This window comes from Henckelia pumila, chromosome 2 (assembly GCF_033568475.1).
Source record: "Henckelia pumila isolate YLH828 chromosome 2, ASM3356847v2, whole genome shotgun sequence".
Lineage (NCBI taxonomy): Eukaryota > Viridiplantae > Streptophyta > Magnoliopsida > Lamiales > Gesneriaceae > Henckelia > Henckelia pumila.
This window is the reverse complement of record NC_133121.1, coordinates 123332891-123355427: the sequence shown is the minus strand read 5'-3', so window position 1 is coordinate 123355427 and position 22537 is coordinate 123332891. Positions and strand designations below refer to the sequence as shown.

The window sequence follows — 22537 nt, the reverse complement described above, 5'->3', positions numbered from 1 at the left end:
AAGCCAACTACTGGCATGGGTATTATCGTCATTTTACGTGCTGCAAGACCGCACCTTTGTGAAGAAATAAAGATTTGGAGGGCTAAGAAGAAGCAAGAATCTTGTCGGTGCTCTGTTTTCAGCGCAATATATCCCATTGCAAGTCCACACTTCCCCAAGAAACCTTCCGAAATTCTTCACTTTTCTGCCGCCATCTTCAAGTTCTACCCACATTGTCGATTCGGCCCTTCGAAAACACACTGTCCCCGCAGGTTCAGATCCGGGCATTCACGACGTTGGTTTTTTGAGCCGAAAGTTTGAGTTTTTTTCCATTCTGGGAGTAAATGGAGGAAAAAAGGCGATCAAGAGGGTGGTGCGGTTGGTTTCTGGTGTCAATAGTTTTGGCAGCGATAGCATTTGCACTTTTCTTGACTTTGAGGCATAAACTGCACAAGTCGAAGGTGCCGGAGGCTGAGCCAGTTCCGGGGCCTCCAGGCGCCGTTACTCAGAAATATGCTGATGCTCTCAAAGTTGCAATGCAGTTTTTTGACATACAGAAATGTACATTGTACCCTTTCTTGGATCTATCTCACTGTGATATGGAATTTGATCCGTTTGTATAGTTCCTTTTTTCCTTTTCTAAAGTTTTATAATTAGAAACCTAAGAACTCATCTTTATTTAGTGAATCATCATGTTTTTTGAAAACTTTTTAGCGATCTAGATCAGTTTGATGCTCATGCTGAATTTGCGAGTTTGTTATTGACTTGTTGGAATTACGTTGGAAGATGGAGAAAATATTGATGAAGTGCCGTCTGAGTTGCTGGCTTTTGTTTTAACTGTAAAATTCTGTAGATAGCTTAACCACTTGTGTGATTGACTCAACGTGTCTATGCTGGTAATTTTTTACTTGGAAGATGAATTAGATGATCACACTCATTTATCTGTTTTTTCTATCCTCAATTAATGCTGCAGCTGGAAAATTGGTGAATAATCAAATTCCTTGGAGGGGAGATTCGGCTTTGAACGATGGAAGCGAAGCAAAATTGGATCTTTCAAAAGGGATGTTTGATGCAGGGGATCATATGAAGTTTGGATTTCCAATGGCTTTCACTGCCACAGTATTATCATGGACTATCCTTGAATATGGTGACCAAATGAAGGTGGTGAATCAATTGGAATCTGCTCAAGGTTCACTCCAGTGGATTACGGATTACCTCATTAATTGTCATCCCACGGATAATGTCTTGTACGTTCAGGTTGGTCTATTCTTTTTGCCTTTTGAGAGCTGACCTTCCTATATGATCATTTAGACTAAATTATGTACATGCCGGAAGATTTGGAGGTATTTCTTTCATGAAAGTGAGCTTCTTATCAATTCCTTGTGTTCTACATTTGGAGGTGCCGGTGTTTCTCTAAGAAGCATCACTTGTTTTCATTTGTTTTGGAGGTTTGAGGAGTAAGTTTAATAGCAAAACAATATACTCTCTTTAGCCAAGGAAACTATGAGACTGTATTTTGAGGATGAAATGCAATTTATGTGTTTGGAATAATTAACATGTTTAAAAAAAGGATCGTTTGATCAGAATGATAATAAACATGGAATTCCCATCTTACTATTTGGTATTTCCCCATCTATTTTTCTCAAGCATGGGATGTCCAATTTTTTCCAACTTCCAAGTGTGTGAAACTGTCTCTCTTAAGTATGATATTTTTTGACCATCTTAGTGTTGGTCAAGAACATAGAATAATATTGAAATTTCGCAGGTGGGCAGTCCTAAAGTAGACCATGGTTGTTGGGTTCGACCTGAGGACATGAAAGAGGAAAGACCATTTTCTCTGGTTAATACTTCTGCCCCAGGAACTGAGGTTGCTGCTGAAACTGCTGCAGCTCTTGCATCTGCATCTCTGGTGTTTAAGACCACAGATTCGGCGTACTCAAATGTGCTTTTGAAGCATGCTGAACAATTGTTTACATTTGCTGACAAATATAGAGGGTCATATTCCATCAGCATTCCTGAAGCACAAATTTACTATAATTCCACTGGTTATGGAGATGAGCTGTTGTGGGCAGCTAGTTGGCTGTATCATGCAACTGGTGACAAATCATATTTCGAATACGTGACTGGGAAAAATGGTGACGACTATGCTAATTGGGGAAGTCCAACATGGTTTAGCTGGGATAATAAACTGGCTGGAACTCAGGTAAGCCAAGTCCCCGTTCTGGTAAATCTGTTCTTTCACCACTGGGTGTGTTGAGTAGGTTTGGTTCATTTTTTATACTGTATTTGCCATTGCCGAAAATAAAACCAAACATAATACTCTTATTTTAATTTCTTTCAAATTACATCTTTCTAAAAATTATGAATCTTATTATGTTCAATCTGCAACTCCATAAATATTTATATTAGATAACATTTTCATTTGAAAGTTTTTTCAGAAAACTGAATCAAACCTACCTCACATTTTAAAAATAATAATTTTCAGATAATTTCTATACCAAAATCAAATCGATCCATTATATTTGGCTCATGCAAAGGCTTGGGTTATAGTGTTCAAAAATCAGAGGCAGTGGAAATCACAGTTAATTCTTTTGTTAGATGTTACCCAGATCATACTTTGCATTAAAATGTCCAAACTTTATTAACTGTGATGTCATAAGCTTCCAAACTAAGATGTTTGCAACTTACAACTTCCTATTTTTCAAGAATTAATGTGAGCACAGCTTGTATTTTGCCAAGGGGATAGTTCATAAATGCAAATGTAACTGAGTGCTTTTGTCACAGGTTCTGCTATCAAGGGTTAACTTCTTTGGTTCAAAAGACGTTTCAACATCCAACGTTCTTCACAAGTATAGGCAATCAGCAGAGGCAGTCATGTGTGGTCTTTTGCCAAAATCTCCGACAGCCACATCCAGCAGAACTGAAAGTAATTTTCTGTCTGATGCTTTTTGTTGACCTGGATTCTTTTACTGATTTTCATTTTCGCCTATTTTGACCCATAGCTTATGAGCTTCCATTGCTCTGAATATCTCTTTCACATTACTGTCAATTAGATAATGCAACTACTGTAATACTTGTGCTTATGTTCATGGGATGAAGTGCAGGCGGTTTAATTTGGATAAGTCCATGGAATGCTTTGCAGCATCCAGTGGCATCGGCATTTTTGGCAGTCGTTTATAGCGATTACATGCTCACATCTCAAACGGCAACGGTTTCTTGTGATGGGCATTATTTTAGACCTTCAGACCTCCGGAATTTTGCAATCTCACAGGTATACATTCTGTCAATGGTCTACTAGGATCAAATGTTTCTCTATTAATCTTTCATTGAAGAGAGAGACTTGCCCTTTAAATTTGCTCAAGTTATCCGTTGACAGATCAACTGTGCCAGCCCGTTATCCATAGGGGTGAGCATCGGCTCAGTTATTAACCAAACTTATTCGTGAAAGAAACCACCTGACCAAAAATTATTGAAATCGACTAACCAGACTGAATTTTGGCAAAAAGTAAACTAACTCGATTTAAATAACCAAAATAATCAGACCGAAACATACTAAAAAAATGTTATAAGCTTGTTTGAATTTGAAACATTATATCTGGCAAACAACCTACTCGATTTCTTTAAGTTTTAAGCAAACGACACAGAAATAACCAAATTGCCAAACTTATTCAGTTTGGTCATTTTTTTGGTTTAATCAAATTACATATTATTCCACCTCTAGTTTTTGTGTTGTACTAAACAGTGCATCTTATGCCTTCTTCTTAGGCTGATTATATATTGGGTAGCAATCCTATGAAGACGAGTTATCTTGTGGGCTATGGTGACAAGTATCCACAATATGTCCATCATAGAGGTGCCTCCATTCCCGCCGATGCAACGACTGGTTGCAAAGATGGTTTCAAGTGGCTCGAATCAGATGGACCAAATCCCAATATTGCAATGGGAGCACTTGTTGGTGGTCCTTTCCTTAATGAGTCGTTCATCGATTCAAGAAACAACTCAATGCAAACTGAGCCAAGCACTTATAACAGCGCAGTCATCGTTGGCCTCCTTTCCAGCTTAGTGACTACATCATCTGTGGTACAATCTTTTACCTGAGAAAAGATTATGATAAAACAAATTGGTCTCGTCCTACATTCACCGTTATCATTTGAGCTACGAGATGAAACACAAATGGAGGAGTAGTAGTAGTAGTAGTAGTAGTAGCAGCATCGTGCTGAGTTGTTTACTAGAGGTGCTGCAATCGTTTGTAATTAATATTTGTGACGGATCTTGTTCTATTCTGCTGCAAAAGAATGGTGTGCACATTTTATTTTTCTTGAGTTATATTTGATGTTAAAAATATATATCTAAGATTTTGTTCTCTGTGGACTTGTTAGTTCTTGATGGAAACAGAGTTTGATCATTTGTTTGTATTAAGTTTTGAATTTATTCGAAATTTAGATTTCATAAACCATATTTTCTTTTAAGATCATCGACCTTGATAAACTTATCTGATTAGTTGAAATTCTTGTTTTAGTTATCAATAAAATTTTTATATTTTTGGGAGATGTTTTACTTATTTGCACGTAAACGTATACAAGATAATTTCTTCGAAAAATATAAATGTTGTATTTTTCATATATAAGAAACAGATTCACATTGTTTTTAGTGACTGCAAACATTTTTTATTCGCGATAAAAGCTATAATTTAGTACAAATTTATAGGTACTTGGGATTCTCATGTGAATATTCCATAATGTACAAGTCATGTGGTGGTGTGCACAATAATAGTTTTTAGGTAGTTAGTTGGAATTATGTATATATATATATATATTGGATAATGACTTTGGATGGTTTGGAGTAACAAGGACCACATCCATTGTCCTTTGATACGGATTAATTTGCTATTAAGGTCCACTAAGGTTTTGTTTGGCCGTTGGATTTCATTTCAGAACAAAGTTTTTTCTTTTCTTTTTTGAAAAAAAAAAAGAATTAAACTAATTTTCCGAAAATCTTATATGTTATATTGGTGAGAAAAAAAGTAGCTACGAATTCGTTTGAATTAATTTCCATTAATTTCAAATCTTTCTGGTCCAATTTCAATCCATTAAATCGTAATTTTAACGCACAAGAATTTGCTCATATGTAAAGAAATAGTGCATATAACATGATGTAATATTATGCTTTTCAAATTAAAACATTCCATTAATTATATATATTTATTGCCATATTTTCCTCAAACAAAATACTAGTTCAAAACGTAACCCAACCAAATAGAACCACACTCTCACGAAAATCTCACTTGGATGCATGTGATTTGGAGATGATCTATACTACATGCATCTTGTACTTGTAGCTTGATGAATATATGTCATTATTATTTTTATTTTTATAACAATGGAACCGACATTCCCATTTTTTAAGCATTATTACTTTTTTATATTAAAATAAAATATGTATTTGCACATATAGCTAGGCGCTAGCTGATGTGAGTTTTTGTACCACAAGAGTACCATTAATTAAGTGTTGCTAAACATGTAAAGGTATTTTAGCATTTTTTTTTTTAGAGTTTGGGGAGGGAATTGTCACAATTGAATTTCGAATTCGAAACATTGTTTTATACTAAGGATTTTGATGTCAGATAAGCTACATGTCATCATTTATACTATAAAAACTTGCATTAAAAATGAAGGTAGTTTAATGAATCGATCAACAAACACACATAAATTTAAACTTAAAAACGTCAAATTCGGAAATGGAGGGACCCTAGCTTAGTGCCTCGATGAAGCCCAACAATGTTAGGCAATTTCAATGGCTTTAATTCTCTACGACTAATATATCTTACGCCACATGACATGGGCACATGCCATTTTTCCCCAGAGAAAACTTTTACCATGACGTTAAATCTTCCTACCATTCGAGTAAAATAAATTCAAATTCGGACTCAATTTTTTTATATATAAAAAAAACACATTCAAAATTTATGATTTTGCCCTATTCAAAGAAATTTATTTTGGAATATGCATTGTTTATATATATAATTTTTTTTTAAAAAAAACTACGAGTTTCCAGATATTTTCAGTCCCCTCATTTTGCCCTTTGTCTAGTTTCATCCACTTGGTCTATACTTTCCCAGAAAGACAATCGTCAGCACACACATACTGATACATATATATAAGAGAGCTATTTTATTTTTATTTTTATTTTTATTTTTTATATATATAAAAAATCGTCTTATATATATAGAGAGTGTAACAGAACATAGGACTCACTCACACTCATGCACAAATCACACAAGCCATTGTTTCCAACTGATCTTCTTTTGTTTGATAAAAAAGAGTGACATTTTTTTTTTCTGAAAACAAATACACATGATCAAAAAAATGCCCGTCAAGAAATCAAACAAAGCAATGATGATCAAGAAGATCGCCAAGGGGTGTTCGAGTTTGCGAAAGAAAGGGTTCCCATCGGACGTGCCCAAGGGGCATTTTGCTGTGTACGTAGGAGAGAACAGGAGCAGATACATAATCCCAATATCTTTCTTGGATAAGCCTCAGTTTCAGATCCTTCTGCAGCGCGCCGAGGAAGAGTTCGGGTTCGAGTATCTTCAAATGGGGCTCACCATTCCTTGTGCCGCCGAGCTTTTTGAAGCTCAAATATCATTCCTTAGGTAGAATAACAAGCTAATGTTTGCAAATGCTTTAAAATATGATTATTTATGAATTTTTCTTTACGAAATTCTTAAAATTTTGTGACGAAAAAGTCTACGTACCATCTACTTTTTTTCTAAACATTTGCAAACACCACACGAGGTGAACTTTTAGAAATTAAGAAGAGAGTTCCAAGGCCTAGCTCTCAAAGATTATGAATTTACATTTTGTGGAATTTTATGAGCATTGGAAGTACAATAAATTTTGTCTTCTTAGTATAAGTTTTGGGGTACGTAGTTTCGTGTGTCATATTGTATGGTCCTTGGTTAATTAGGTGATATTAATGAAGAGTTTCTATTATAAGTTAGCAAATGGTTAATTAATTAATTCATGATCAGTTCCAATTATATATTATATTATTCAACCAACTTACTAACAAGTAACAATAACAAGCAAATGGTCATCTTCTTCAAATTAAGAGTATATATTGCCAAATTTCTTAATATTTTTTTCTTGAAAATTAAGTTTTTCAGCCAGGACAGCTATACGCACATTTCTTCAGCTAGCATGCTTTCAAGTTTCATATTCTACTTTCCTTTTTCACCCCATAATTTATATAGTACATCAAGTACCGTTCGGTACAGAAAAATCTCACTACCTACAATAGTCACATCTAATTACGACTCAAATAATATCTAAATATTCGGAATGCTTCGGAAAAATCTGTTTTTTCTTTTAAAAAAAGTTAATTATTATTTGGGTGGGTTTCAAATTTCACAACTATTTAAAACGTGTTTCTAATAAAAAGCTTCAAATCCCCGGCCGGCGGACACCATTTCTAGTTCAACTACGTACGTCTTTTCATGTACATCGTAAATGATTGAACAATTCACGTTCTTTGCTTTAAATTTCATGTACGAGCATATTTAATGTTCAAGCTGCTTAATTGTAAGCTAACAATTTAATTCGGATCATGGGGTATTTTTTTTTATTTTTTTTAGTACAACAACCATATCATTAAATATCAATATCATTGGATACAATTTTAAGAAGTCACAACGGCACAGAGCAAGCATTACACCAGATCGAATAAAACATTAACATTGGAACATATATACAGACTCAGCTAATGCGTGAGCTGCAAAATTTGCTAGTCCTCGAATATGTGTCACATGCATCAACTATTTTTTGCATTCGAAACATGTGTCACATGCATGCATTTTCTATTTTCAAACTAACCAAGAATTTAATGTATTGGGAGAAATTTAACGTGGGATATTGAACGTGATCCAAATATCTATATATATCACATGGGATATAACTCATTCCAAAAAATATAAATTATGGTTTTGTAGAAGTGATTAAATTTATAGATTATAAAAAAAGTTAGAGAAAAATCAAAAGTTGGTAGTGTTTGGAAACAAATGTGAAAATCTAAAAAATAAAGTTGGGCAATGTTTGATAAATAAATGATTAGAATGATTTTAACATCAACTTTTTTATTAAAATCACTTTCGAAAAATCATAATCACCATATGATTAGCTTTTGGATTTCAATTAAATTAAGCATAAATTAAAACATAATTTGAGTTTAAGAAACACACAAAAGTGAATTTTTTAAGCCAAAAACTAACAATCATTTTTTTAATGATTGTAAACACTCTCTTAATTATAAACGATTCCGATTATTTTTATTTTTATTTTTAAACTAACTAGAATATTCATTTAGTTTTTATTATCTTTAATAATTACTATGATATTCATTGGACTAAATATTTTTTTCTTATGGGCAAAAAATACAATTAATTGAGAGCAGTGACAGACGGTCCCTCTCAACTTAAAATAAATACATCAACTGGGGAAATTATCCCCACAAACTATATAGAGAATCTCAAAATCTAACACCAAATTACAGTACACAGAGTAAGAAAAGTTTGGAAGGTTCATCAGTATTTACACAACGCTTGAAAACATAAACTGTTTATTAAGCTGGCGAACAGTCAGTCACTGCTGGCCATTCTTCCCTTTCGCTGAAAAGAACCGGCTAAACCCACGAGCTTGTTTCTCGGGAGTGGGAGTAGACGATGCAGAAGACGAGCCTGAACCTGTGGGACGGTGTTTTGTATGCTTAGAAACTGGAGACTGCGGTACTAGATTTTGTACTTCAGAATCTGTTGGACTAAACGGAGCGTTGAACATGTCCAAGGGGGATTCGGATCCTGCTTCACGAAAATTGAGACAAGGGGTGGTGTCCATTAAAGATGGATCCACATCTTGGATATTCGTGCCAGCGTCACTTACAGTTGGTTCATTTTCAATGGGGTGGTCGGCTTTCTGAGTCCTTTCGTTGTTTGGGGAACTGAGAAACTCGGGTTGGGGACGCATGGCTTTCAATTGCCTGCCGAGAAGAAATATGGTTTCTTGACACTCAGCCAGCTTTTCGGCTGCAGCTGCCAACTCCTTCTCCTGATATGGAAGAAAAGTGCATTTAGTTTTCGCCAAAGCTTGACCATGGATGATACACACCTAAAAATTGCAACGACCTCGAAAGGACAAGCAGAAGCAGGCCAGGCATTCCATCAACAGAGAAAAAATAAAACAATTATGCATATACACACGGTTTATTTGAAAATTTGTAATAATTTACTTAAAGATTGCAGTGTGAAAAAATATGCCCCCTGCCAATTCTTTTGTGTGGCTCCTGAATATTATCTTTTGAGACTATGACATGACCGAAACAGCAATTTTCTATATGAACTCATTTCCGGGGATTCAAACCCATAAAAATTGAGGTCATGAGTGTTAATGGTGATCAACAGGCTTACCAGAAGCACTTGGTTTAAGCAAAACTTGAAAAACATGCATTCAGAAATTTATAAATGGCCAATTGTCCACTCGGATATGTAGCAAGCAAGATGGTTTTGCACACTCACCTGGCTAACATTGTCGTCAAGACCAGCTGCTGCACCGCAATCACTACTGGCAAGGAAATATCAAGGTAAACACGGTCAAGGATGTAGATAAAAATCATCACAAATTTAACTCGGACTAAATAGCGAAATCGACCAGCCAATATTAGAAAATACATCAGTACAATGATTTGTATCATTAAAGTTGTATCAGATGATTCAGAAAGATCATGTATAGATTTCAGAAATCGCTTCACAAGCTTCAATGAGAAAGTTAATGGGGGCCAGAGCATGTTATCACTAAACTAAACATGAAAGTCAAAATTAGGATTGGGAAAATTTTCTTGTTTCTTTCTTCTCTGTTTTTTACTTCTTTATTTACTATTTCTCTTTTATTGAAACTTAAGTAGATTGTGCTTTATGAAAACACAAAGGAATCAATATAGAATTGGACAACAATAAGAATCATGGAACTAAACAATCAAAAAGCAATGGGTCTATAATATATAGATTTATTACATATATAAATGAAGGTTAACTAAAGGAAAATAGAGAGGCTTGCACTGGAAGTTGCAGGCATATTCTCTAGAGTTAATAGACAAAAAAGACAATTTTTATATGTAAGTGATAGCTTTTAAAAGATTCAGAGGAGTATATTGACTGCTTAAAATGATCTTTTCACTCAACAGGACGGGTAAAATAAATTTATTTTAACACAATTAATCGAGCCCTTTAAATTGAGGACACAACCATCTGCTTCAATCAGTTCCGAAGCCAAATCAATGCAGAATTGCTATAACAGAAAATATAATGGTACCTTTGCAAACTTTGCAGCTGCTTTTGAAGATCAGTGCATCTTGTAAGTGCATCGTGATGACTTTTTCTCTCCTCTTGTAGCTCATTTTCTAAACTTTCTATAGCCCCCTGAAGGTTATTTACCTTAATCTCTAATCCCTCTGCCCGAGTTTCAAGTGATTTGTACGACTCTGCCATGCATTTGAGCTGTGTCTCGAGCAAGCTGTTGGCCTTTTGAGTTATTGTTAGTTGTGAGTGAACATCAGAAAGATGCTGCTGCGTTTCTAGCAACTGAGACTTGTTCGTTTCGAAGTTTTCTGTACATCTAGCCAGATCAACTGCAATATTCTCCTTGTCCAATTTCAACTGTTCAAACTCCTCCAATGAGCATTTCCATGACGAATTTGTTGATTCAGAGATCGGAACAAGATTCGCATCATGGGGGACATCAGGATCAGATGCGGAATCAGAAAAGTGGGCACAGACGTTCGGATACATGTCTCCTGATAAATCAACCGAATTTTTGTTCTCAGGAAGTGCAATCTTGTCTATACAATCAAATGAGCCAGTTTCCATTTCAGAACTTTTAAATCCCATGACATTGAATTGCAGATCACTTGCTTTGCTTAATACATAAGAGATGTCAAGAACAAAATCATTCAGATTAATCCCATTTTTTATAGATTCACTGTATTTGGCAGAGAACGAGTCAAGTTTTTTATTCAGGACATCTCCATCAATAGAAATTGTTCCCGGGATTGCCTTGGCCTCTCTGCCGAGAATCATGAAAAAGTCATGAATCTGAGAAATGGCAATTTCCAGTTCTTGGTTAATGATTTGTGTGGTTTCCATAGACATGTTAACATATCCAGACATAGGAATAGCCTTGGTTGCTGTTATCTTCGCATCCTCAGCATGAGAATAGATATCACTCATTGAGTCAGATTGATCAATCTGAACGGTGGAATTCATCAACATATGTTGTAAAGAATCATGCATATCCTGCATGGCGCGTCTAATGTCCACCATAACTACGTCCATGTCTTTTTCTGCAGACATTGAGTCAAGAATCGAAGATACTTTTGATTGGAGCTTCTTGATGATAAGTGTATCTGCCCTCAGCTGTGGATTTGCAACAGTTACATCATCTTTAGAAGACACTCCAGCTTCCGAACCACAACCCTCCTCAGACTCCAGGGGTTCAGTCCTCATGGTGAATTCAAGTGATTCTTCATGCTTAACAATTGCAGATCTCCCATTGCCTATATCACCTGATATACCCATACTTGAAGCTGTTCCATTTGATAGATATGCTAATTTCTCCATCTCTAGAAAATCATCCATAAGATCCAACGGATTCGTATTTTCAGACTTCTTCAAATTACAGAGCTCAGGCATAACTCCAGTAGCCCATGAACCAGCGCAGCTTATGCCATCATCATTTCCATCTTCTGAAATGGAGGTAAAACTTGGGGGATTACCAATGCTTAAGCTACAGAAACCTTCTATTGGAACCAGAGCATCTGATCTTGTAGAACTTCTCTGTTCACCATCAACTTGCAGCTTTGCTTCTAAACTCTGAAGTTTACTAGCGGTCTGAGCAAATAAACTCCTAGAAGCTTGCAATTCACTGTTGCGCTTTGCCAGTGCTTCTGTCAACATTTTCATCTCTTCCTCCATTGCTAATAAGCGTTCTGTTAGCAACTCATTGTCTTTCTGGTACCTTTGTGTGTTGCCAAGTCCAAATTCAGGCATTTGGGACAAGAGTGGAGAAGGAGGTCTTGCAGGATACCTCTTCAGGCGAGAATCTCCAAAATCCCGGCCCAAGTTTTCAACTTCAAGTTTCATTTGCGCCAATGCAGCTGGACCGGGCAATCTCTTCCGAACAAGACCACGTAATCGTTGGCACTCTGCTTCAAGCTTGGCAATTTTCTTAACTCCCTCGAGATGCTGCTTGTTTGCTACTTCAGCAGCTCGCACACTCATATTCTTTTCCTCGTTGCGAATTTCCACCTCTTTCCTAGCAATATGAAGCTCATACTTATGCGAATTCACTTCTTTTTCACAGGCCTCAATTTTGCTCTTCAAATGTTGTATCTCAGCCTCGGCTTGTGATTTCTCCCCGTTCACCTTGATCAGCATGTTTGCGCGTTCTTGCAAAGATCTAGAAAGTGCAGCATTTTCAGCAGCAGACCTGAGTATTTCTTGGTCTAAATTGGATAATTTTGTTTCAAACTCGAGCTTCATCTTATCAAACAGCTTTGTTTTGTTAATAACAACTTCATGCAGCTTTTGATCATGTTCCTCCTTCAAATTTCGCATTTGCCTCATGCATTCCTTCAGAGCACCATCTAAATGAGATGCCCGATCTTCGGCAGTAAGCTTTAGCAGTGTGACAGATTCGAGATGAGTTTTTAATGCTGCAGCCTCAGCCTCTGCCTTTTCCCAACCTGTGAAAATAATTTTCAAACTTAGGTTTAACCACATTCTATGTTCATGAATAAATGATATGAACAAATTATAAATTAAAACCTGAAACAGCTTCTTCAGCAACTTTTGCATGTTGCTTCACCAGGATCTCTTTATTGGTAATTTCTGAATGGGCTTCGGTTAACTTTTCATTCAGTTCAGTTACTTCATCTTCTAAGGTCTTGACTTGATCTTCATAGGACTTCACTTGATCCTCATAGGACTTCACTTGATTCTCCAATCCAGTTAAATGTGTATATGATTCCATTGATAATTGGACATATTTCGGTTTCTTGTTTTCCTGCTTGGACTGTAAAAAATATGAAACAAGATCATAAACATAATAAGGCAGGGTAAACAACAAATCAGCCTCAAGGTGAAGGCTGGAAGGCAAAAGAAAATTATGACAATTTTAGAACCGAAGATTCTTGAGTGTAAACATGAAAATGGGAAAAAAAAGGAAAAAAAAACACAGAGAGAGAGAGAGAGAGAGAGAGAGAGAGAGAGAGAGAGAGAGAGAGAGAGAGAGAAACTATGGCAAGAAGAGAAATCTCCAGAATTATCATAATTTGTGGTGGGAAAATGAATAATTTGAGATAATGGTATATATATAATAGGAAAACACAGTTCACAGCTACAAAGTCAGATTTAGACATCCAACCAACTCAATAGCTCATAAATTTAGTCGTCACTTCATCCAAGCGAGTAAAAGATGACTTGGCCATCTCCATGAACAATACACGCTCTAAAAGAAACCACGGGCTACGAGTGCTAGTTGAAATGCAGTGAGCAAAGAAGTAAAAGAGGTTTAGACACTTTGGTCTTACTGATAAAAGAAGTGAACATTGCAAATTTTGAGGCACCAGAATAACTAAGATGGATAACGAACAATGATTCGTAAAATTGTTGGTTTATCCAAAGGAAAGCAGCCAATACTCATTCTCGATGACAGAGAGAAAAATTCATTAGGAAATGTTAAGTGATCCAGTGGCCAACGAGCTGGGTGGAAAAATGTAGACAAATGTTAAAAGAAAATGAAAAAGGAAGCTAAACGTGTCCAATGCATAGACCCCATATCACGTCAAACCTTGTCAACTTGAGTTTCACTGGCCTCTGAAGCAGCATTAGTAGTGTCTAATGCAGTAGCAGTTACTTTCTCAATACCCTGCTTATCAGATGTCTTTTTCTTCCACGGCCAATTCCTTTTATCCATTGCAAGCTGTCGACACAGGACCATAAATTTGTAAGCTAAAAAGCTGATTAGAAAGTGAACATTCTCTGTTTACAGCAAAAGGCCTGATATGCCATGCATTAGATGTAACATCACAGACACACGCTGTCAGAGTCCATATCTAGAAAGTCAATCAGCAAATTTAGGAACAACATAATTTGAAAATCGAAGCATGAAAATATTTCCAAGGAACTCGGTGCGATCATAATTTATTCTAGCATGTCTTCTTGACAATACAATGGCCATGAAAAATACAGTTTGTGCAAATGTTTCACTTTTCCAAGTCAATATATCCGTTAACAGAGCCATTTACTCAATAAGCCACAGGAAAATTAAAATTGGGACATTTTCATAGACTTGATTATTAACATATGTAGTTGACTAACAAGTAACAGGGGTAGAAAATGCAAATTATTCAACATACACCTAATCGCCAGCAAGAAACAGTGGGCATTATACATAACAGAACTTCCGAGAACAACAACTATATTAGAAGGAAAATCAGTAAGCGCCTAAGTTCACAAGACAATGCAGTACATTCCAGTTAGGACAAGTAAGGATTAGGTGCACGATGTAAATGGCTTTAACAAATTTTCGGCTCTTCAAACATCCAAATCAATGGAGAAAAGATTCGAAATAACTTTATAATACAATGGATCGCAACAATTGACAATCCAGTACTCGAGTCATTAAAAATTCCAGCTCATTATTATCATATTCAGAGCAAATAATTGTGGGGGTCGGATAAACAAATACAAGTTCCATTCAGATGTTCAAAATTTTTTAAAGCATGCGATCAACTTGCGTAATTTAAATTATGCCCATGAGGATCAAGAAAATGAAAGGCCAACCATCAAAATACACCTTGAGTAAGACATTTCCATAATTTATCAAATATGAATGGGAAATATGCACCAGAAAGTCTCCCTCTCTAAATACCAAAATTCATTCTCGTATTGCATTCCTCATCAAGCAAGCAAACCATAAAAATATCAATATATCCTATAAATGAAATTGAACAATAAATTCAGACATCGTATATGTATCTTTAACATGCTTTGATGACAACATGAGAAGTAAGGCTTAAATCTTTTGTGATCAAAACCTCGATCATATGTAATGATTATAAATTCCATACAAAGAACTAAAAGAAAATGAAGATGAACAAATAAAAAAATGAGCACCCCTAAAACAATGTGCGCGAAGCAGTAGCGTTCCTGGAAATGGAAAAAAAAATCAAATTTTGAGTGAAATTCTTGGATCCCTTCAAAAAAATTCGGAATCCATTTCGAGTCTCTGATGGAACAATTAAGGTCCGAAAACAACAAGAGGATGAAATAAACTGAAATTTACACCAAATATTCGAGCACTCGAGATAAGACTCGTCGATGGTTATCGAAGGAGACCACATCATTCTACGACAAATCAACAGGAACTCACAAGTCCTCTGAAACAATACCGCAGCTCCGAGGCGTATAAAGCAGCAAGGAAAAAAGCAGAGATGCTCATGCAACACACCCAGAAGTAAAGTTCCAGTGACAGAGCGAAAAAGGGACACCGACAGAGAATCCGGCAAAAAAAAAAAGGAGAAATTCTCTAAAGTTTGTGAAGCAAGAAAGCCAAATAGATTTCAAATGAACAAAAGTACGGCTTTCGAAAACACAGAAAACAAAGCGAATTGAAAAATTAAAGACCACACACACACACACAACAAAAACAGATGGTCGGTTAAAGATTTCGATCACACCCGACGCAATGCAATAACAGAAGAGAAGAGAAAAGGGACATCGAATCTACCGAAGATCAATCTACTCTGCTCGCATACATCACACTTACCAGCAATGCAGTCGAATGGTGATTTATTTATGAAAAAAGTTAGGATCTTTGTTCAGGAATGTATCTCGTTCGCCGTGTGATGAGTGTGCTTCAGAAATATAGTTTACGGGGAAGGTGGCGGTCACGGTGGCGGAGCGGTGGTGGGGAGGAGGAGGAGGAGGTGGTGGTGGTGGTGGTGGAAGTTTGGAACACTGAACAGTGTTAGCTGTCGCTTAAAAAGGCAAAGAAGTTGAAAGGCTCCAATGCGATCGACTTTTTAAATGAGCTTGCAATATTAAAATTATAATTTCAAACATTAATTCAAAATATATTAAAATAAATATTTGGTCATATAATGGAATAAATTTTAATTAGACATTTCTATGTATGAGTATGAGTAGATGTGTGATATTCCAAAGACATTTGTTATTTTTCTCCTGCAAATAATATTAAAATGGATTCTGGGACATAAAATACGACTTGACTTTCTTCATTTAATTAATTGTCAGATAATTTTCGTTAATAAATATACAATAAAGTAATATTTTAAAATGTGTTTTTACTTTAATTAAAACAAAGGAAAATATATATAAAAGTTCTGACAAGTGACATACATAAATACTCCTTTCTTTTCTTTTTTTTTTTGAAGTCCATAAATAATTAAATACTCCTTTCTAAACTCATTTTAAATTCAAAATCGATCGTGGTGGGAGTGAAAGTACCAAAAAGCCCTTGGGAGAATGGAAAATAAAAAGAATAAAAAGGTGATGTGCGCTGTATTTCTTCGATATTGGTGGTGGTTGTTTGGACCACCGTCAGTCCAGCTCATGATTTGATGGTGGCGCGTCTGCACTTTTGCTACCATGTGCTGCCGCTCTATCTGATCCCTGATTCTCCTAATTTTGTATACCATCTATCCCCATCTTTTTGTCTAAATTTGATTTTCGAAATAATTTATTGACTTTTAAAAAAGTCTTACAATAAATAGTTGGTTTAATGATTGTAACGCAAAATTGAGCAGACTTCGGATAGTAATATATCGTCTTTCTTTATTTTGATAATATCAAAACTTTTTTTTTTCCGATTATCTCACAAAGCTAATTTTGTGATATTGATAACTTATTTGATTTTAGAGTAACACTCATGTGAATGTGAGACGGGTCAATCCTACCCATATTTATAATAATAAGTAATATTTTTGTTATAACATTGTAATACTTTTTAATGAATAATCTATATAAGAGATCCGTCAAAAAAATGGCCCTTGAGACCGTTTCATAAGAGTTTTTGTCTTGATTTTATGCCAAAATATTAATTTTTCTCTCTATTTGGATCGAATAAATCCGTCTCAAGAATCTATATCCATGAGACTCATGTCTAACATAAGACCTACTTAAAAATTAAACAAAATTATCAGACCAAGAAAACATTAAAATAGTAAAATTAGAATTTGTAAATCGTGAATACGCCAAAATTTTAAATTAGATAATAGTACCGTGAATTATATATTTACTTGTTTTTTTATTTGATCGTTTTTGTAATTTTAAATAAATTATATATATTTATATTGATATAAACAAAACCAGCGTGTCCCAATTAAGTTTCCATTAAAAAAGTTAGAATTCAAAGGTAAGCTCGATTTAATATTATTTTTGTAAACTTGTGGATTACACTAAAAGCCAAGAATATCGCCTTTCCTAAGTAATAATTTATCATGTGTTATGAGGCCCGCATTAGATCACATGATCTTCCTTTAAATATGATAATAACAATAAATAAATAATTGGAATTATGAAATGCTAATAATGATAGAACAAGTAGGGTTATGATATGCTAGTTTGAGACCTTTTCATTATTACTTGCAAGAAATTCCAAAACTTCACACTGAAGTTTGGATTTCATTTACTGAAAATCTAAGACGAAAAAATGAGAAGAAAAATAATAAAATTGAATTTTAAATTTGTAAAGTAATTAGCAACAAAAATGTAATGTTTGTGATGTAGGAACAACCCGCTGAAGATCTTCCAAGGGAACGTACAAGGACTTATTCATACTCCGAACTTTGCGGAAGCAACGTATCGAGTACAAGTGATTTTTGGCTACATCAGTCGTTCTAAAAAATAATTTTTCTTATATGTCTTCTCCTTTATTTAAATAAAATAACATATTTTCCTCTCAAACCAAAATTTCAAATTATTTTTTTATTTGTTTATTTTTTTTCTGATTGCATATATTATATATAAATATATGTGTGTGTGTGTGTGTGATTTCATATTGTGGCAATTTATTACATCTGTAAGATATTAAACCTATTAAAGTACATGTTAATACTAAGTGTAGCTAGCTGTCTATAGTATACTTATTAAAATACCTAATTGAAAAGTCATACCTAATCAATTTATTAAATTAACTATATATATCTAGCTTTACCTAGAGTTTTGAATTTATGACAAGTCGAGTGAATGGATTTACATCTCATCCAAGTCTTTTAGTATGGATCCCTGAATTTTTTTATTTAAAATTTCATATAAAATTCATAGCTAAATAAAACATATTCTATAATCATGATAATTAACATGTAAACAAAATATAGGGTGACAGATTTTCAACCAACCAAAACATGATTGGGAATAAAATGTGTCTCATGGTATCAATATGTGTAGTCATTTTTTTATACATATAAAAAACTATAACGTACCCAATTGATTTGAGTTGAATTACAGTGAAATTTCGCCACGGGCATATAAAAAAAGACTTGATTTATTAATATATTAAAAATTTTCCATTGAAATTTTGATTTTAGAGTACGTTTGATTTATTCAGTGAAAGGTTAAAAATTTACGAAAATGTTAAATGTACACGTAGGGTTATACATATCATTTAAAATTACAAAATTATCCATCATTTTATCCGCATAACTATTTCAGAAATACGTTAAGGATATTTACGTAACGTTAGTACGACCTCTTTTAATTTTTTCTATTTGATGATTATTTAATATTTAATTCTGAAAAATCAACACTTTTTTTTAATTATTTTTTTGTTATGTGGAATATATTTATTTAGGTAAAAGTTATTTTTCGTATTGTTTTAATTTAACAGTTCATTCTTTCTTTTTTATTGTTACAGAAAAATAAATTGTACAAACACAGAGCACAGAAACATTGTTATATATATTAAAATGGGGAAAAAAGGCGTGGGAGCGGGGTGGGTTAGGGTTTTGTCCCTACGACAATGAACAGATAAGACGTTTGCAACATAAATATTTTGTTACAACATGGTATCCCTAGAATGGTGGGACAAGCATCAGACATGTGCGTTGGGGGAAACAATATCAACTATATATATACTTGTGTAGAATTTGAGTTGGCATCTACTCTGGAATTAGGCTCTTATACTGCTTTTCAACACACACATGCAAGCAAAATAATTATATTATTTCCACACGAATCGATCTTTAATTTGTTCACGAGCTACAATAATTATCTTCGTGTCATTCATTAGATGACGCGTGTTTCTCACATTTTAATGAACGTTGATATTATGTGATGATCATGATCGATTATAAGCTAAGATACCGTATTCATCGTGTATATAAATGACAATTTAATTTAAATGATTTTAATGTAATTTATAACATAATAAATGTATTAACTAATATGTACCAAATATTGGTGCGGGCCAATGCCATGGATGGAGGTGTTGATATCTACCAATATATCTCGAAAGTAGGAGATATGTTCAAATGCTAGCAAATCTCTAGTCCCCATATAGCCATAGACTCACATGAATATAATTCATCAAGAATGACATGTAGGCAGACATTTTTTGTTATATTTATTTTGATGCCTTTTATGTATTGTATCGTAATTTTATACAAAGTAAATCTCCATGTACGTGGATACACACCGCACGTGTTAGCCACTATTTGACATCATATTCTTTGTTACAATTTATAACCAGTGTTACTATGGGCAGTGACGAAACCAAAAATATAAATCTACCCGAGTTAGAATATTAAGGTAGCATTTGAGAGAGCTTCTGGAAAGCACTTCTCAGCTTTTCATTTACAAAAAATTGAAATTTTGTGAAATTTTGTTAACGAAAAGCTGAGAAGTGTTTTCTAGAAGCTTTCCCAAACGCTACCTAAGTCTTTTAATGCTTTAATTTTTTGAATTGAACTACTCTGGCTAATATCAAATTGATCCAAAATTATTCAAAATTAATATATAAAAAATTTCAAAAAATAAAATTTGTGTCGCAACATATGTAGTTCTGCCCTTGACCATGGCCACACGCATTGCATATGGTATCTGTTATTTTATATAAAGCTACACTATAATTTTTATCATTAGATAATTTATGTTAAATTTATCTTTAAAAACTCGAAGTAAATTAAATAATGCTTTTCAAATTGTGTACCGGTGATTTTTGAGATAGTTTTTAATATTTGGTACTTTTTTTTTTTTGAAGATGTATTTGGTTTTTTTTTCAAATCAAGAAGCTAATATATTTAAATTTTCAACAAGTCTGATATATCATTTAAAGGTGAAAAAAATTATGAACCGGAATTTCATCGACAGAGTTGCTGAATCAGTGGGAAAAGAAACCGCATTGGACACCGAACAACGAATGGCCACGGTTACTCCCATGATCATCATTCATTGATGGCACTGTAATTATGAGATTATTTTGTCCTTTTCAAATGAAATTTGAAATACTATTTTCTAATTACAGTAAATATTTTGTCCTTTCAAATGGAAATTGAAATACTATTTTCTTTGAAGATAAAATAATTAATTAATTGCGTGTCTTGAAAATTATAATGACACTTTGTTCCGTCAATAAACTTTATTTTAATTTTACAAAAAATTATGATCCCAAATTATTTGTCATCAATCCCAATGCAATGTGACAAGTTTGAAAAAAATAAGCTAAAGAGTCGACAGTACGCATAGGTTCTGTTCACGTAAATAATCATAGGATTCCTAGGATAACAGCAAAGGCTGTCCAATCAACAAAATTACAAAATAAGTAAATCTTATATTGTTAAGGTTGAAATTATTTTTTTTTTCTTTGTTCAAAAAAAATTTATGTATATTTTTTGCCTCCCCCAGATCAACGTTGATTATAATGTTTTGAGGGAAAAAAAGATGTTTGGATATAAATTTTTTTTGAAAAATAACGTTGAGGATTGGAAGTTGGAACATCTTTGTATTTATTTACATTTTTTATGACGTAAGAATTACATTTTTAATGACATAAGAACATGCAGTTGCTATTTTTCTGTGCGCACTGAGTAATCTTCGAAAGTTTGGATTAACGCAATAATCTGCAAACTATGCTAATCGATTAAGTTGCGCACACTAGGTAAGCTGTATGCGACAGCCTAGTCCAAAAATGTGTTGTTAGAAAAATTTATAACTTCTAACCTCTAGACAAATCTAGACACTTCTTTGAACTAATTTACATTTGAAGTCACGAATTGAACATTTATCAGTGGACAGGAGCGACAATATTGTGTGGTGCCGTTTTGTTTTAGGAACTACTGTGGTTCGGTGGATTTTAGACCAATATAAGCCCATATTTAATCAGTGGAGCCACGCCTATATTAAGGCTCCGTTTGGTAGCCTATATTATTAATATGTGTATAACTTATTTTATAAAATCTCACGTTTTTCTCGTCATATTATTTATCTATTTATTAATTATTTATCTTACATCAATCAAATCATTTAATTTAAATTACTATATTACTTCTTATAAATAATATTATTTATATTTTATTTATTGTTAAATTTTTTAATATAAAATGTTATCAATCAAATCAATAAATTATAATTAATCAAATCAAATATTATATTCACTATCATTTTTTATTTATTTTTTATTACATTATATTACTTATCTATGTATTATTTATCTCATCATACCTACCAAGCGGTACCTAATTATTCTGTTTTTCTGGTACATATGGTTTATTATTAATTTTTATTATTATATTTTATAATGCACAAAACCATTAGACTAATTAAATTTGGTCCAAAATGTGGATGGACAAAAATACCATTATTTGTTTTGTCATGTTCTTGAAAATAAAAAGGACATGATAGAATTTTAACATTAAAAAAACCAACTCTAAAAGACCTCAAACCCATTTTCTTTTTTTTCTTTTTTTTTTTGACGTGGAAAGTCGCAGTCGCTACCTTGCGGTGCGCTCTGAGTAAACCTCCAGACTAACGCAATAGCCTGCAAACTACGCTAATCAAGTAAACCACACTAGGCAAACACCGTGTGACAGGCTAGCCCAAGAAAGTGTTGGTAGGGGGAATCAAACACTTGACCTATGACCAAGAGTTCATCTACTCCACCAACTTGGAACACTTGACCTATGACCAAGAGTTCATCTACTCCACCAACTTGGACACCCTTAGGGGACACAAACTCATTTTCTTCCTTCCACCATTTCCGGCTTTACCCACCACTCCAATTATGCTTTATCTTTATTTTTCTTATTTCTTATAAAATTATGCAAACATTTATCTTTTTTTTCATAATTTTTCAGAAATTTATGAATATCATTTATGTTATATCTTACTAACACATCATAAAATTCAAATATTATAATATACACGCGACGCGTGTGCACCGTAGCTAGTATAATATTATTTTTAGACCAACGATTCTCAGCTTTGTTTCAATGATCA

At 33.9% G+C, this 22537-nt stretch overlaps 2 protein-coding genes across 6 annotated transcripts; one reads left to right on the top strand and one right to left on the bottom strand.

Annotated features, from left to right (window-relative positions):
- Window positions 1–99: 99 nt before the first annotated feature.
- LOC140881478 (endoglucanase 10-like) lies at window positions 100–4358 on the top strand. Of its 2 annotated transcripts, XM_073286823.1 has the most exons (7): window positions 100–540; window positions 953–1236; window positions 1745–2182; window positions 2764–2905; window positions 3084–3250; window positions 3745–4121; window positions 4177–4205. In XM_073286823.1, exons 1-6 carry the CDS (start codon window positions 324–326, stop codon window positions 4075–4077), a joined length of 1581 nt encoding a protein of 526 aa, XP_073142924.1. In that variant the 5' UTR covers window positions 100–323; the 3' UTR covers window positions 4078–4121; window positions 4177–4205. The 2 variants fall into 2 exon arrangements, with proteins under 2 accessions (XP_073142924.1, XP_073142923.1); XM_073286822.1 differs by having other exon boundaries at window positions 3745–4358.
- A 4028-nt stretch (window positions 4359–8386) lies between these two features.
- LOC140879693 (filament-like plant protein 4) lies at window positions 8387–16079 on the bottom strand. Of its 4 annotated transcripts, none has more exons than XM_073283533.1 (6): window positions 15852–16079; window positions 13872–14003; window positions 12848–13094; window positions 10338–12765; window positions 9545–9590; window positions 8387–9077 (listed from the first exon to the last, which is right to left on the bottom strand). In XM_073283533.1, the coding sequence occupies exons 2-6, from the start codon at window positions 13995–13997 to the stop codon at window positions 8616–8618; spliced, it is 3309 nt and encodes a 1102-aa protein (XP_073139634.1). In that variant the 5' UTR covers window positions 13998–14003; window positions 15852–16079; the 3' UTR covers window positions 8387–8615. The 4 variants fall into 4 exon arrangements, with proteins under 4 accessions (XP_073139634.1, XP_073139632.1, XP_073139631.1 ...); XM_073283531.1 differs by lacking the exon at window positions 15852–16079 and adding an exon at window positions 15456–15599 and having other exon boundaries at window positions 9545–9587; XM_073283530.1 differs by lacking the exon at window positions 15852–16079 and adding an exon at window positions 15456–15598.
- Window positions 16080–22537: the final 6458 nt, after the last annotated feature.